This window comes from Populus alba, chromosome 3 (genome assembly GCF_005239225.2).
Source record: "Populus alba chromosome 3, ASM523922v2, whole genome shotgun sequence".
Lineage (NCBI taxonomy): Eukaryota > Viridiplantae > Streptophyta > Magnoliopsida > Malpighiales > Salicaceae > Populus > Populus alba.
This window is the reverse complement of record NC_133286.1, coordinates 13,859,551-13,874,361: the sequence shown is the minus strand read 5'-3', so window position 1 is coordinate 13,874,361 and position 14,811 is coordinate 13,859,551. Positions and strand designations below refer to the sequence as shown.

The following is a 14,811-nucleotide window of genomic DNA, read 5'->3' as shown; positions in this document are numbered from 1 at the left end:
GATGAAGGGACTAATTAAGTCATAAATGATTATTTTTTTCCCGATAATGATGATTAATTGCAGTTATAGAGATATTACGATCTCTTAGAAAACATCATAAATAATAATGTGACTGTCTAATTAATTTTAATTTAGGTGAGTGAAGGAAGGTATTGCCATAATAAAATTCTTGTGGCGAGTCACATCTTACCTCATATCTCTGTCGTATTTGAGTCGTACCTCACCTCACCGACGGTCACTCTTCCACCCACTATCTTGCACGCATGTCGTTCCTCTGCACTACGAATCTCTCTCTACACCCCCATCCTAAATTTCTATATCCTAACCCTAACCCTAAATCCCCAAAATTTCTCCTCCAGTTCCCCGCAAAGCCCCCAATCCTCAGATTCTCCGGCCACCGGACCATCTCATTCCGTTCCCCGGCGAGACAAACAACATCCCGCCAACATCCTTTCACATGGCTTCAAATCGCAGCCACCTCCGCCGTTCTCTTCTTCGGCCTCAATGTCCAGGGCTGCCTTGCAGCTTCCTCTCCTTCACTCCCTGCTAACACCGTCGTAGCAGCACAGGAGGAAAGTACAGTAGATCAAGGTGGTGGATTTTTAGTTCTTACAGTTGCTAAGTTTTCAGGACTTGTTTTGTTTCTTTTATTAATAAATCAATTGCTGCTCTTTTTGATGATGATGATTAATACACAGACGATGATGGTGGTGCAGAGAGAAATGTTGATAATGTGCAAATGAATGAAGATAAGGAATTCATTGCTGCTGAATTTGAGAATTGGAAGTTGAAAACTTTCGCGTTGTCTGTTCCTCTTAGAATTGTTGCTTTGCGTGGCTCTGTACCTCCTTCATGGATCAAGGTTCCCAAATTTATATAGCAATTGAATTTCTTTTGCTGTTTACACTTCTGGGTACTTTTATAACTTAATATACATCGAGAAAGTTCGACTTATTGCATTAATATGCTAGTTTTAAGAATGATTTTAGTGCATGCTTTTTCCCGATAAAGGCTAGAAGAAGTAAAAGGGTTTTTGTTTAGCAGAAAACATGCAATGATTGCTATTTATAGTACTACTACTTGTTGAACTTATGTGGACTTATGATTGGGAATCTTGTAGGATTTTATTCAGTCTCAAGGAAGAAGATTGAGGTTTCGTGTGAAGTACCTTGGAAGCCTGGAAAACATTTTTTCTGACATATCTGCGTCCTTTAACAAACGTAATATCGGTCCCATGTCAGCTGTGGCTTCTGATATTGTTAGTGTTGGTGATTCTTGGCTCAGTTTTGCAATTAAAAATTCTATAATTGAACCTCTGAGAGGGGTAGAAGAGCAAGATTGGTTTAAAGGCTTAAGTGACAAATGGAAGGTAAGAATGCGACCAGTCTGTGTTCTTACTATTAGAATTTGTTTTTCTTGTTTGAAGAGATTTTTTTTAGTTCGTAAATCCTTTAGGCATCATGATAGTTGAGTTACACTAATGATAGTGGAGTTACGCTAATTCTTTTTTATTGATATAACTCTCTAACTGGCTTACAGCAATGGGTGGCTGTATTCAAACAAAAGAAATCCAATTCAGTTAAGTCATCCCTGTGAAAAAAGCGGAACGAGAGGTTAAAAAAGAAGAAGCTAATTTAATGAAAGTTGTTCACTGGATGGAATGGCCTGCACTAGTTATAATTTACATTAGGTTTTTTTTTTTTTTTCAATATTCAATGCCACTGCACTTTATCTACGTCTAGAAATGCTATTACCCTAAGTTACAATGTTGGTGTAGCTTGCACTTGAAATTTTAAGATAGCATAATTATTGTTAATATGCTAGATATTCCACTAATCATGTATCAGGTATACCTGCGCAGGAACCATGAGGGAGAAATAGATCCCGAAGGCGAAATATGGGCTGCTCCATATCGATGGGGCAGCATGGTTATCGCCTACAAGAAAAGTAAATTTCAAAAGCATAAATTGGCTCCTATAGAGGTATTCTGTCTGACGTTTTTCCTTCTTCATGGGGCAAGGCCTAAGCATCAAAATGTGGCATGAGCTTGTTAAACATGAAGAGTAGTTTTTGGGCTAGATTTTCCTTAGGTGCCATTAGATTCCTTTAAACTATTCTTATTTTCATTCCCTTTTTCTCTATTGTAAATGAAGATAATGTTGTAAAGTTTACAAATTTTTATGTATGAAAGTACTAATGGGCAGGGATCCCAGGACATTCCAATCCGAGAGGTGGATGACAATTTGGATGGGGAAACTTGGCATTATGTCATCTCCTGGCTGTTGCTCTATTTTAAAATTTAAGCTCCTATAGTTTTATTTAGCTAGTTCATTGAGAGTTTGACCATGTATAGCACATTCTATTAATATAGCCATTGTTGCAGGATTGGGCAGATCTGTGGCGGCCTGAGCTTGCAGGGAGGATTTCAATGGTTGATTCTCCTAGAGAAGTTGTTGGTTCAGTTTTAAAGTATATGGGGGCATCGTACAATACAAAGAATATTGATTTGCAAGTTCCTGGTGGGAAGAATGCTGTCCAGCAGAATCTGGCATTGCTTGGGAAACAGGTAGCTAATAGTTGATTACTGCATCTCATGCTTCCCTCGTTTAAATAAAAATGGAACTTGCAGGGGATTCTTAACTGATAGGACAACTCAAAGAGTTTTGTATGTGTGATTCTATGGAAACTCCTGTTGAACAAGGGAAAAGTAGCTCTTAGATTCTTCAATGTGGTTGAACTATGTCCTAGTTTTGTTGTGGCTGCTTCTGTTAAGGAAAATGTTCATTTTTATTTTGATCTCTGATGTCTCTGTGTGGATGCAGTAAAGTGTGATTTTCTGAATAGGTTAACCAGAATTGTAGCATGCTAGGTATTGGACCTTGGTAATTGGATTTGTAGGGTATGATCTGCAGTTCTCTCTTTTATTCATTTGTTTTTTCCATTAATTTAGTAACCCAACCTTGTAATAACATCTGACTGCAAGAACTAGATAAAAGCTGCATAATGAGCAATTTATACAAATAATCAAATAGGTTTAAAATGAAGAAATAATTAAAATATGAACTAAGTTGTCAAAATGAGGGGTTGGCTTGGCTTGGCTTAATGTACCTTATAGCTAAGGCTTTTCTGTAGGAGCCTGAATTTTTTATATAAGAAATGTTGCTGCCTGAAATGTAGTAATCCTAATTTTCACATTTATTGGCTCTATACAGGTTCGACTATTCGACAGTATGTACTATCTGAAAACATTTAGCATGGGAGATGCATGGGTTGCTGTTGGGTGGAGTAGTGATGTTCTTCCCATTGCCAAACGCATGTCTAATGTTGCAGTTGTAGTCCCCAAGTCTGGAACTAGCTTATGGGCTGATCTATGGGTATTTTCCGATTCACTTTTCAATGTTTCTTGTATTTAAATTGAAATGTCATTTTCAAATTTAACTATGGCTATATAATTTATGATCCTGTCATGCCCTGCTGATGCAATTGATGGTTAAGATAGGCCATGGTGATTGACCCTTTACCAACTCTGAACAATGGCAGTTGTTGTACATGCTTTATTCAGAAGCTTTTATTCATTTTGCAGGCAATCCCAGCTGCCACTAAACTTGAAACAAACCAGATCGGGGGGCGAATTAGAGGGCCATCTCCTCTAATCCATCAATGGATAGAGTTCTGTTTACAAGCTGCTAGAGCACTGCCTTTTAAGCAGGAGGTAATCCCGGGTGCAACTCCCTCTGCCATCGAAAACTCTGTCATTGAAGTCCCGAAAGAGCTCACCAAGGGTAAGCCAAAACTGGACACGAATCTTATTGCTGGAGTACCCCCACCTGAAATCTTGACTAAGTGTGAATTCTTGGAGCCATTGCCTGATGCAACTTTGTCAGACTATAAGTTGCTTATCCGTACTATGCAGATTCCTGATCCTGGTTTAATCCACAGAATACAGCATTATATCTTGTCAACATTTCATACTTTTAGATTAAAGCAGCATCCAAAGGTAGCATAAACCAAGTACATCTCTTTGAAGACACTGTATTTATTTGATAGAACAGAAACAGCTTTAAACTGCTAATACGTGGTTTTAAACCTCAGATCATATAATTAACCCTATTTAATAATTAAATTCTTGTACTATTTGTTTAGAAGATTATCAAACAGTTGCAGATATTCGAGCAGTCTGTACCAATGTCTGGCATTGGTTTTTCCACTTGGTTTTCTATAATCAACGAAATTTTGCATTTCTGCCTTTTCTTCTGCAGGGATGGACTGAATTAGAATTAATGGTTAGGACAAGACCTAAAATTTCAATAGGATTTGTCTGAAGCTGAACTGATAAAGGGGAAAAAAATTATTTGCATCTCTTGAATTCAATCTATAACATTGCTGATTGGAGCTGCAGGTTGCCCCCCTTGGTCGGCACAGCAACCACTGACAGACTGGTAGGGTTTCTCCACTGTAAGAAGGTAATTTCTTGCAGTTGCGTAAAAAAAAATACTTAACCTTCTGTATGTAACAAAAATTGAAGTCACGATCACCGTAGCAGTGTCATTGCCATCCTCCTTTCATGTTCCATAGAACTGGAACTGAAAAGCACTTGGGGAAGCAGCTGGAAAATCGGTGCACCATCCCTACAGAAATTAGTGCATGGTTTATACTCACAGGAGAATAGAGCATTCACTGCCGATTTTCCAATAAAGAACTGCATTGCACCGTGCAAAACCAAAATTCCAACGGCAAGATAAATTAGCTCAGTATTTTGTATAGTTATCTCCAGAAAAAAAAAATCTCGTTACAGAGTTTTACAAGAGAAAAATGATATTACAAACATGCTCTGTAAAATTCATCATTGTATTATATTTATGTTAAGCTGGCAGGAAATAAAAAGGAAAGTACAACTGTGCTCTTGTAGATTCACCCCGTGGTTATAAATAAAGTCTAACAAAAAGAAACAAAATATAGACTGGCATCGTTTTTCTTTCCGAGTAGCGAGTACGATTTTTTCATAGTCAGCATTTCTGCTTCACCATTGTCTCTTTCTTCAGGTTCTTGCTCTTGACTGTTTTTAATGCATCCGCCAGGCAAGCCTCTCTAATTTTAGCCGTGCATGCAGGCAGTAATAATGGCACCACTCAATGCCATATTGCCGATAGAAGAATTGAAGGAAAAGGTCGCGGTAAGATTGAATGCATTCCGTGGTTAAAATAAGAAAATGACTGATGCCTTGAATGGTGGACATTGCGAAATGCTGAATTCACTCAAGGAACTGATTATTGCAATTAAATATATTATACAAAAATGGAGAACACAAGAATCCTTTTGCGAAGCTAGACGTTCTCAATTTATACAAATTTCATATACACTTAAATTTGGGAGAACAAATGCAAGAAGGGGACTACAACCATAGAAGGAAAAGGAGAGAGCCCGAGAATAGAACTTCTGATGAATAACTGGCCCGTACCACAAGTGGAAACTCCATTCTCGTTGAGACACAGGTGTTTGGCACACCCACACAAAATGACACAAAAATTCCAGTCGATGAGTGCTACCGAGAGAACCAGATGAAATCGTGTATCCTCTAATTGTGATAAATCTGCAGAAAGAATGGACAAATAAAATGAAGACAAAAAACCTGCAGATTCCAAGCCACCCTTGCCTGCTTGTGCATTGCTTCTTTAATTTTCCAGAAGCTGCACTAATAGATGCGGACTCAAAACATGTCTTCACTGTCACAGCATGGGTTTTCAATCAGAACTGGAATCGTAGAAGTCACTTGGGCATGGGGTCATAACCTCAGATTCAAGTACTTGAACCACCCTGTGCATGGTGGGTCTATCCTCTGGGCTTGAAGAAACACATTGGATGGCAACCGAAAGCAGGGCATCAAGGCTTTCTACCTGCACCCCCTCGCAGTTTGGATCAGCAATTTCTCGTGGTCTATTCTCTGTGATCAAGAAATTTAGCTGCAAAACAAAAAAATAGTCAGAAGACCAACTTGTATACTCTCATTAGCTATGACAGAACCACATATCTTCATTTTAAAAATTAAACCGAGGAACTACGCCATGGGGCACCCATCACAAGACATGGATATAAACTATAGACCAGTCCATCATAGAAAGAGATCACATAGGAGGCAGTTAACATTTTCTATTCTCGTATATTTATTCATTGCAAAAGCCACTCTTAATTTATATCATGACAGAGAAAAATAAAATCTATTACTGTCAAGAGGCAGATAAAAAGAAACTAGCCCAACTGAAACCAAAATTTCATCAAGAAAGAAACATACCCAACCAACAATGTTCAGGCCCTTCTCAATGAATGAAGCATCTGTTGGCCGCTTTCCGCTCAGTACTTCAAGCACCAGGACCCCAAAACTATAAACGTCAGTCTTTTCAGTTGCCCTGCCACTTTGCATGTACTCTGCCAATGGTGTCAAACAGGCTCATGATACAAGATAATGGAATGATACTGTGAAAATAATCCAAGATAAAACACGTACAGAGATCAAGCAGCAAAAGAACCATCAGATCTCATTAGATCATGACCTAAAGAGATTAACAGCTAGTTTGGATGCTAAACATCTTACGTGAAAGATGTTTTCAACTACATTACAGGTAACAAGCGCTGTCAAAGATATATCAAACAGGTATCCTAGTTATTGGACTACGTGTAAATACTCTTTTTTTATTTATGATTTCCCTCAGAGCAAATAACATATCCTCTGACAATAGAGCAGGAAAGAAACAGGTAAAGCCATTACAAAACTTAATTTAAAAGTTAAATGGAAAAACTTCTGCCTGCAAGTGTGATTGTGAGTGAAACGTATTTAAAAAATGTTCATTCCAGCCAGTTTGGTCAAAGCAGTATCGCACATGCACATTGCACATTGCTTACCGGGAGCTAGATAACCAAATGTTCCTGCAACAATTGTTGTAATATGTGATTCTCCATCCCCTAATAATTTGGCAAGTCCAAAATCAGTAACTCGAGCCTCCAAGTTGCCATCAAGCAAAATGTTGCTTGACTTTATGTCACGATGGATGATCCTAGGGGAACAATCGTGATGCAAGTAAGCCAGTCCTTTTGCTGCCCCCATAATAATAGTCAGGCGCGCATCCCAATCCAGTTGCTCAGATCTTTCTGTAGAATCCATAAAAAAACATATTATGATTCCTTGTTTAATCCTTACACGTGAAACTTATTAGATAGAATGCTAGGCCTTAAATGAAACACTCTAAAAGAAAAGAAAAAAGAAGTCCACCAAGAAAATTGCAAGTTTATAACAAAGGTTATAAAAATCAAAACTTCATTATAGATGTCTTTGGATCTAACACTTGAGGCTTCTCTGTCACTGCTTATGTCAATGAGTAGAATTTTCATTTTCCAAATAGAAATCATTGTCCAAAAATCATCATCCTAGAAAAAAGAAACAGAAGGTAGATGGTACTGCACTGTCTTGTCAAGAAGTGTTCACAGTAAAAAGTTTGAGGCCTTTGTAACAGATAAACTAGAAGAAAAAAAAAACATAAATCTTACCATGGAGTGCTTCATCAAGGCTGCCACCAGATAGGAAATCATAAATCAACAATTTTGATGTAGGGGAATTGCAATAACCACGTAAATTAACCAGGTAGCGGTGTTTTATGCTTCCAAGAATTTCAAGCTCCCTCTCAAAGAATCGATCAAAACCATCATCTATCTTCACAATTCTCTTCAAGGCAAATATACTGCCATCATCCATTTCAAGCTTGTACACAGTTCCAAAACCACCAGAGCCTATGATATGTTCCTCAGTCAAAGTCTCTAATTTTTTTATGATGTCTTTTGAAGAGTATGGCAAGTCCCCATGAAACATTACAATTGATGCACCTGGATCATCAAGAAATATAACATTAGGCGATAGAGTTTAAGAAGTTACGAGACAGTTCACCAATTACAAAAATAGTTTGGACAGATAATTCAAGTAATAGTTAAGAACATTACCTCCACTAACATCCATTGCAATACTATTACTCTCATTTTTACCGAATTTCTTATATAGAAAGCAACCCCAAAAACACATTAGTGCCACTAGAAGTAGTGCACCAATGGTTGCTGAAGTGCTGATAAGAAGTCTACCAGAGTATTTTTTCTTTCCTCCTTGATTTTGGCCTGCAAGTGAAGAAATAATGATTATTAAGCCACAACCATAAAGCATAAGAGAACAGAAAATGATCAAAATGTTGTCAAAAAATTATAGGTTATCTCTTAACAATTCAAATTCAGTTTCCATAGTGACTTCAACAACTCCCAGGGGTCAGATTCTAGTCATGAGAAGGTGAAGTTTTCAATGAGTTATACTGTGAGCAAATAAATAGTAAATCTTTCATCATCCTAATTCCTGATACTGAATTACATCCAGCACGTACAACATTATACCTGGTAAGATGAAATATAAGAGAATCAATACAATATGTGAGCAAGTTACCTGAAGGAGGCTGCCCATCAGTTCCAGACCCGCCACTATCATCTCTGCAAGTTCTATTGATCTGTTTTCCACACAAATCACGATTTCCGGTGAACCTAAAGATATATATTTCAGTTCATTAGTTTAGAATCTTCTTTGGTGTCTAAAGGAGTAAATTAGTAAGATAGCAGAATTTGCTTTTAGCTAAATTATCAAGGCACATCTAACTTGCTAGATCACGTTGAACTGATGCAAAATCAACTAAATATGACACATAGGATAAATTTAGACTTACGAGTTATCTGCAAAGTTGATGAGCACACCATCAGATGGTATTGGTCCGATGAGAAAATTGTTTGACACATTGCTTCAAAATTTAAAACGGTGATCATAGTAAGTATCAGATTCAAATGTGTACCAATTTCAACTGCTGAATTATTGTAACATCATTCTATAAGAATAAACTAAATTTGAAGCAAATGTGGCAACTCACAAAGTGATGAGTTTATTTAACTTCCCAAGCGATGAAGGGATTGACCCACTGAGAGAGTTACTTGAGATATCTCTGTGGAAGTAGTTAACAAAATACCCAATTAGTTTCATCTGTCCAGCACAATGATTGCATCTAAAACTAGCATTTTTCATTCATAGCACATTAAAGCACACAAGTGCCTGTCAATATTCTTTAAAGATCTTGTATTGTATACAGCAGCTCAAAATTAAGCTGAGGCTGCAGTGTTTATTTTGTCACTGCTTCCATTTATTACTCCCCCCAAGGTGTGGCAAAGATTCTGTTATTTCTCAAAAGACACGAACAAAAGTAATTTGTTGAACCATGGATCATCTAACCAGCAGTAGCAAGAGGGCAATTGTTGGACATGTGAACATTTCTACACTAGACACAGCACATTAAGAACTTACAGCAACCCAATCATATCCCTTAAGAAACTAGCTCAAGCCCAAGTGAATAACATCTGAATTGTTTGTGCAAAAGGTTTACAATTTATCACTAAATTTAAATTGGGGAAAAATTAAGACTCAAGCGGTACTGAGCAAGAATATAGACCACAAAGGCCATAGAGTCCTAGTCTCTGAATACTGATTCCCAGGAGAGTTAATCTGGCTTAAGGCAATGAAAAGTTCACCCTATCAACTCATATTTGGTCCTTTTCTTTTCTATATCAGCACTCCCGTGATTCATAGCAATCTGCTCTTTTCATACACTGGAATCAAGAAGTGATTTTTAAAAAAAACAAAAACTCATGACTGATTTCAAATTTATTCTGCTCCTGATAACTTATGAATCATATGGGAAGATATCAAAATATGCTAATAAAATCTCATTTCCAGAGGACACTTTATACAACCTTTGATGGTATGCATGAATGACAGGAGTTTCAGTGCTCATATAAAATGATTGTGCATATTTGTTTATGTTAAAAACAAATTAACATGTATAGCACTGAAATTTATCACAAGAAAATAACTCACAGATTTTGAAGCACAGTTAGGTTTCCCAATTCGCTTGGAATTGGTCCACTTAAGTAGTTGCCCTGCAAGAATCTGAAGAGAGAAAACATTGATAATAAGCTTCCAGTTAGAAACACGAGTGAGGATAAGATACCAGTACAAGTGTCAAAAATATATCCTACGGCGGCAGCTCTAACCCTAATTTGAATTAAGTTGAATGAAAATATGTCATGGATTATTAAAAAAAAAAAAAAAAAAAACAGGTGGGAGCAAATGCTGTTCAAATCACATAAGCCATAATTTCTACCAATCATTTGATTTTTTAGTAGGTGAAAATGAAATAGAACTACAAATATAGGCAACATGCAGTAGCATCAATTTACAGGAAAAACAACCAACAACTAAGCTACTTAAGCAACTTAGAAAACAAGTAGTTAACAATGCTGAAAGAAACGCTTCACTGCTGAGATGCCCTGAATTGTAAGCTCAAATGAAAGGCGAAATGCTGACTAATCTCTCTAACATTTATAATTCCAAACTCGTACGAGAAGCTAACTTTTTATGTTGAGAGGTAGATCTTGTACCCTGTGTCAAGGGTTAAAAATAAAATCTCTCTTAGTTGGTTTCAGAAGCTCTCATTTGGATTCCTGGCAAAATGTTTGTTCCCAAGAGGCAATCCTCTAAAGTCAGAGCTAGTGTTACCATTCAGGGCCATTGGAAATTCATTTTGCATGTATTTGTAATTTGTCTTCACAGGAAAAGTATAAGGTTGGTGACAGTTAAATATAATTCCCAAACCACTTAGTGAAATCAGAATGCTTTACTTCATTCAGAATGAGCAATTTTCAATCATCATTGGAAAAGGAAGTCTTAATTCTTACATAGATGAGACTAAGCACACTTGATCAGTGAACAATTTTGACACCAGTCGTTTACAAATGAGTATTACAAGAATAATTGACAAGCGATGGGTTTCCTAGTTGACCGTGTTGATATAGCTTGGATAGGAGAAAAGGACTGATTCTCACAAAATTCAAATGCAAATACACTACATCAAAGCTTTTACTTTGGGAGAGAAAATACTTTTCAGTAAAATTACTGTATCTATTTTATCCATCACTAGTATATTGCTCCAGAATTCTATGCTAAATGATACAAAGTAAAATACAAATAAGTGGTCGTTACTTATGCACTCTTGGTCAAAGTTTCAATTTAACCAAAAGAAAGGCAACAGAATTATTCAATAGGATAAAAATACACCACAATGTTGAGTAATGACAAGAAAATTTTTGTTGCTAGATATATCGGCACCTACATTCCCTGCAACTCTGTGCAATTTCCCAACTCTGAAGGAATTGTTCCATAGAAGTTGTTGTTGTATAGAGCTCTGTAACAAATCATTCATATTAAAAAAAACATGAAAGTAGCAGCATGCCTGAAATACAGAAAACACCTGACAATTTTCAATAAAAATAGGAAAGTCCTGGAAACACGTACAGAACTCTCAAGTGCTCTAACTTCCCAAGTTCAGGTGATATAGGTCCACTTAATTTGTGGTTCTTCAGACTCCTGGAAGATAAAAAAAAGATCAACAAAATGTTGCATGACACCTCACCTCATATTGCATTGTGAGCTAACAAATACAATTTAATTGAAATACATGTGTGTGTGAGGCCCAGATCAAAATCACAAGACGAAATATGTGGGGTGCTTTGAATTTCCATGGCTCCATGCTTATTTACAGGGAACAAACAGTTCATGGGAGGAAAAGAGAAAATATGAGTTTGAAATTTGAAAATAATTTGTGAACTCACAAATATATTACTCTCTTGGTTTTCTGATCACATGTCACGCCTCTCCAATTACATGGGTCAGTATCCTCTGGCCTCCACAAAGGAAGAATGCCATCTGAGCTGACAATTGCACTCCTGAAGCTCAATAGTGCTTCACCTACAAAAACACAAAAATGAATTTCAAAATTCCAATGTATCATGACTGGACTTAAGCATGCATCTCCTATAGTCACTAACAAACAAAATAAAGGCTAAATGATTCTTGAGTATAAGCAGTTTGTGTGCACAAGCATTCATGTTGGAAAGAAACACCTACTTCATACCACCAACAGAAGAACTTGGTTAGGGGCTTACAATCATCAGTTAGATTCTTAATCAGGCTAAATTTCTCATTTCAGAAAACAAGTTTTGAGATGAAAGCAAAGGCATGCCAAGTTTATGTTTAGATGAATGAAATTCCCATGTGAGTTAGACAAATCATAACTCGCAAAATATATGACATTTCAGCCATATAATAATCAAGTATTTTCCTTGAAGCTATGCATTGGACCATAAATTTCTTTGTACCAGTTTCACTACTTTGACATAGCTTATGATAATGTTGAAATAACATATATGCAAGAACTCAGATACCACCATACCATCAGGAGTGATAGCTCCGTTTCTGTTTACAAGAATATATAGGTGTAGAATGTAAAGAAGCCAAGGCCTTTGAAATCTCATTGGACAGATGGCCATGAGAGAACTGGTCAAGCATAATATAGCAGCTATAATTCATCTGATAGAACAAGCTCCGGAATGCTTTGCCTGTAACATGTGGTTATCTGGTTGATTAAGCCATATAGCAGCCACGGATACAAGAAAAGATTGCCTGTAAAAAAGAGAGAGCAACAATTAAAACTGCGAGAAAAAAAATGCCTTAAAAAAGGAGCAAACTGCATAGAGAATAAAATTTTCCAAATTTCAACCTAAACTCGTTAGTCTCAACCACAAATATCTTTAGCACACATGAATGTGCTAGAAACACGGATACAACATTTTAAAGAGTTAATTTCTAGTTCATTGACAGAGTTTCAACAACTTCAACAGCATAGAAGCTAAAATCCACATCCACTTCATCTTCTCTCTCTTTGCTAGCAGCAATGGTATTTTAACAACACAAGTATAAGGAAATAAGCCTTTTTTGACTTTCTGGGCTATAAAAAGATCAGTGAAATTTAGAACTTCATCATATTCAAGCAACAAGCAAAAACATTCCCGAGAAAATGCAAAAAAATAAAAATAAAAAATCACCAAATTCTTATGGACAACAGCACACACCAAGAAACGACGGTTTAAGCAATGAATTCATAAAAAAAAAAAAAAAAAGTAAAACTGAAAATTGCAAACTTTACCAGACATGAAACTTTAAGCTGAACAAGCCAATCTATGACAAAAGTAGAGTGTCATCCATCCAGCCGAAACAACCTGAAAGCAATTGCGTTTGAACGAGAGAAAGATCTTAAGAACAACACACTGTTATGCACCAATCTTATTTAAAGACTTTGGCCAAAAAAGTATTATAATTTACCGTTTTACACAGCTGCAAAACACTAAAAATGAAAACTTTGCTAAGTGCCCTAAGTTGAAATGAAAAAAAAAAAAAAAAAAAACACAAGAACCCACTAAATATTTAGCGAAGCTTAACGGAATTGAAGTGGCAAAAACACAAAAACACACACCCCTTAGATTTGATCTGGTGAATAAGAAGAAGAATGTAGAGAATGAGCTGTAAAGGGAGACTATAAACAAAAAAACAAAACAAAGATATATAAAACCCAAAAACTTAATAATAAAAAAAATTCTCTCTTTCTCTCTCCAGGGAGATTTGTGTGAATGTGTTGTAGAGAGAATTTTTTTTCTGTTTTCTTTTTTGTTGTTTTGTAGAGAGAAAAGGAAGAGAAGAGTGGGTGTGTTTAGTCCTTGTGAAGAGGAGCTTGAAGTTAAAAGAAGCATTTATCTCAGCCAATCAGAGTGAAGTCCATTTCCACGTGTGATGTGGACCTTTCATACGTGCCAACCGACGCTAGTTTGCATTTCCTTCTTCTTCTTTTTTTCCTTAAAACTTTAATGTTTTTTTTAGAACTAAAACAAAGAAATAACCATGGGCACTCACTTGTTTTACGTGTGTTTGTGTTTGGTATTATGGTAACTGTTGTGGTTATGTTTTGAAAAAAAAAATTTTATAAAAAGTATTTTTAGTTGAGGTTGGTTTAAAAAAAATAGATGTTTGGTTAAAACTGTAATTAAAATTGAGGTTGAAGAAAAAAATAGTTTAATGTATTTGGTTAAGAATGATTTTGAAATTAAGATTATAATATTAATGGTTTTAAATTTAAATATTTTAAAATTAATCATTCCTATTACATCATGAAAAAAATAATACTTTATATAAAATATTTTTTATTATTTATAATTTCATTATGTACAAAATTCATCCGATAAGAACTATAGTTTTCATAATTTTTTGAGCGTGTAATAAAATCAGATAAAATATTATCAGATATAAAATTAATATTATTATGCGAGTAAATTTAATTCACTCTATACTAGTTTTTCAAGAAAAAATTATTGTTCACATTGCGAATGAATTTAATTCTCTAAACTAGTTTTTTTTATAAAAAATAATAATTAATACAATCAACACACTAAAAAAAAAGCGAACAATGCAAGTGAATTACTGAACAGTGCAGTAAATTGCACTATTCGTTAGTTTTTACAGGCTACAGTGCATGAAAAGCAGGTTTTTTATGCTTTTTCATTTCCAGCGTTTTAAACGCAAAAAACACGTGTGCACAATAAATTGAGTTTTTTTATTATCAAACGGCTGCTGATTGCGTTTTAAATAAAACGCAGCCGCAATCGCGTAGACAAACAGATTCTAAGTTGTAAGTTGTTTATTAGTGTAGTTATTTTTATTTTTAAAAGTATTTTTATATTTGTAAATATATTAAAATAATACTTTTTTTATTTTTAAAAAATTATTTTTAATATTAACACATTAAAAAATATAAAAAATAATAATTTTAAACAACAAAAAAATTATTTAAAAAAAATACT

General features: G+C 35.5%; 2 protein-coding genes across 4 annotated transcripts; one reads left to right on the top strand and one right to left on the bottom strand.

Annotated features, from left to right (window-relative positions):
• Positions 1 to 123: 123 nt before the first annotated feature.
• On the top strand, positions 124 to 4,145 carry LOC118028700 (uncharacterized). 2 transcript variants are annotated; one of them, XM_035032396.2, is made up of 7 exons: positions 124 to 591; positions 717 to 862; positions 1,121 to 1,369; positions 1,848 to 1,982; positions 2,384 to 2,566; positions 3,213 to 3,374; positions 3,584 to 4,145. In XM_035032396.2, the coding sequence occupies exons 1-7, from the start codon at positions 264 to 266 to the stop codon at positions 4,004 to 4,006; spliced, it is 1,626 nt and encodes a 541-aa protein (XP_034888287.1). In that variant the 5' UTR covers positions 124 to 263; the 3' UTR covers positions 4,007 to 4,145. The 2 variants fall into 2 exon arrangements, with proteins under 2 accessions (XP_034888287.1, XP_034888286.1); XM_035032395.2 differs by having other exon boundaries at positions 699 to 862.
• A 1,098-nt stretch (positions 4,146 to 5,243) lies between these two features.
• On the bottom strand, positions 5,244 to 13,680 carry LOC118028699 (LRR receptor-like serine/threonine-protein kinase FEI 1). 2 transcript variants are annotated; one of them, XM_035032392.2, is made up of 15 exons: positions 13,283 to 13,680; positions 13,107 to 13,179; positions 12,354 to 12,583; positions 11,734 to 11,869; positions 11,417 to 11,488; positions 11,235 to 11,306; positions 9,941 to 10,012; positions 8,943 to 9,014; positions 8,745 to 8,816; positions 8,471 to 8,565; positions 7,987 to 8,154; positions 7,540 to 7,872; positions 6,898 to 7,143; positions 6,290 to 6,423; positions 5,244 to 5,960 (listed from the first exon to the last, which is right to left on the bottom strand). In XM_035032392.2, exons 3-15 carry the CDS (start codon positions 12,448 to 12,450, stop codon positions 5,742 to 5,744), a joined length of 1,788 nt encoding a protein of 595 aa, XP_034888283.1. In that variant the 5' UTR covers positions 12,451 to 12,583; positions 13,107 to 13,179; positions 13,283 to 13,680; the 3' UTR covers positions 5,244 to 5,741. The 2 variants fall into 2 exon arrangements, with proteins under 2 accessions (XP_034888283.1, XP_034888284.1); XM_035032393.2 differs by having other exon boundaries at positions 13,434 to 13,680.
• Positions 13,681 to 14,811: the final 1,131 nt, after the last annotated feature.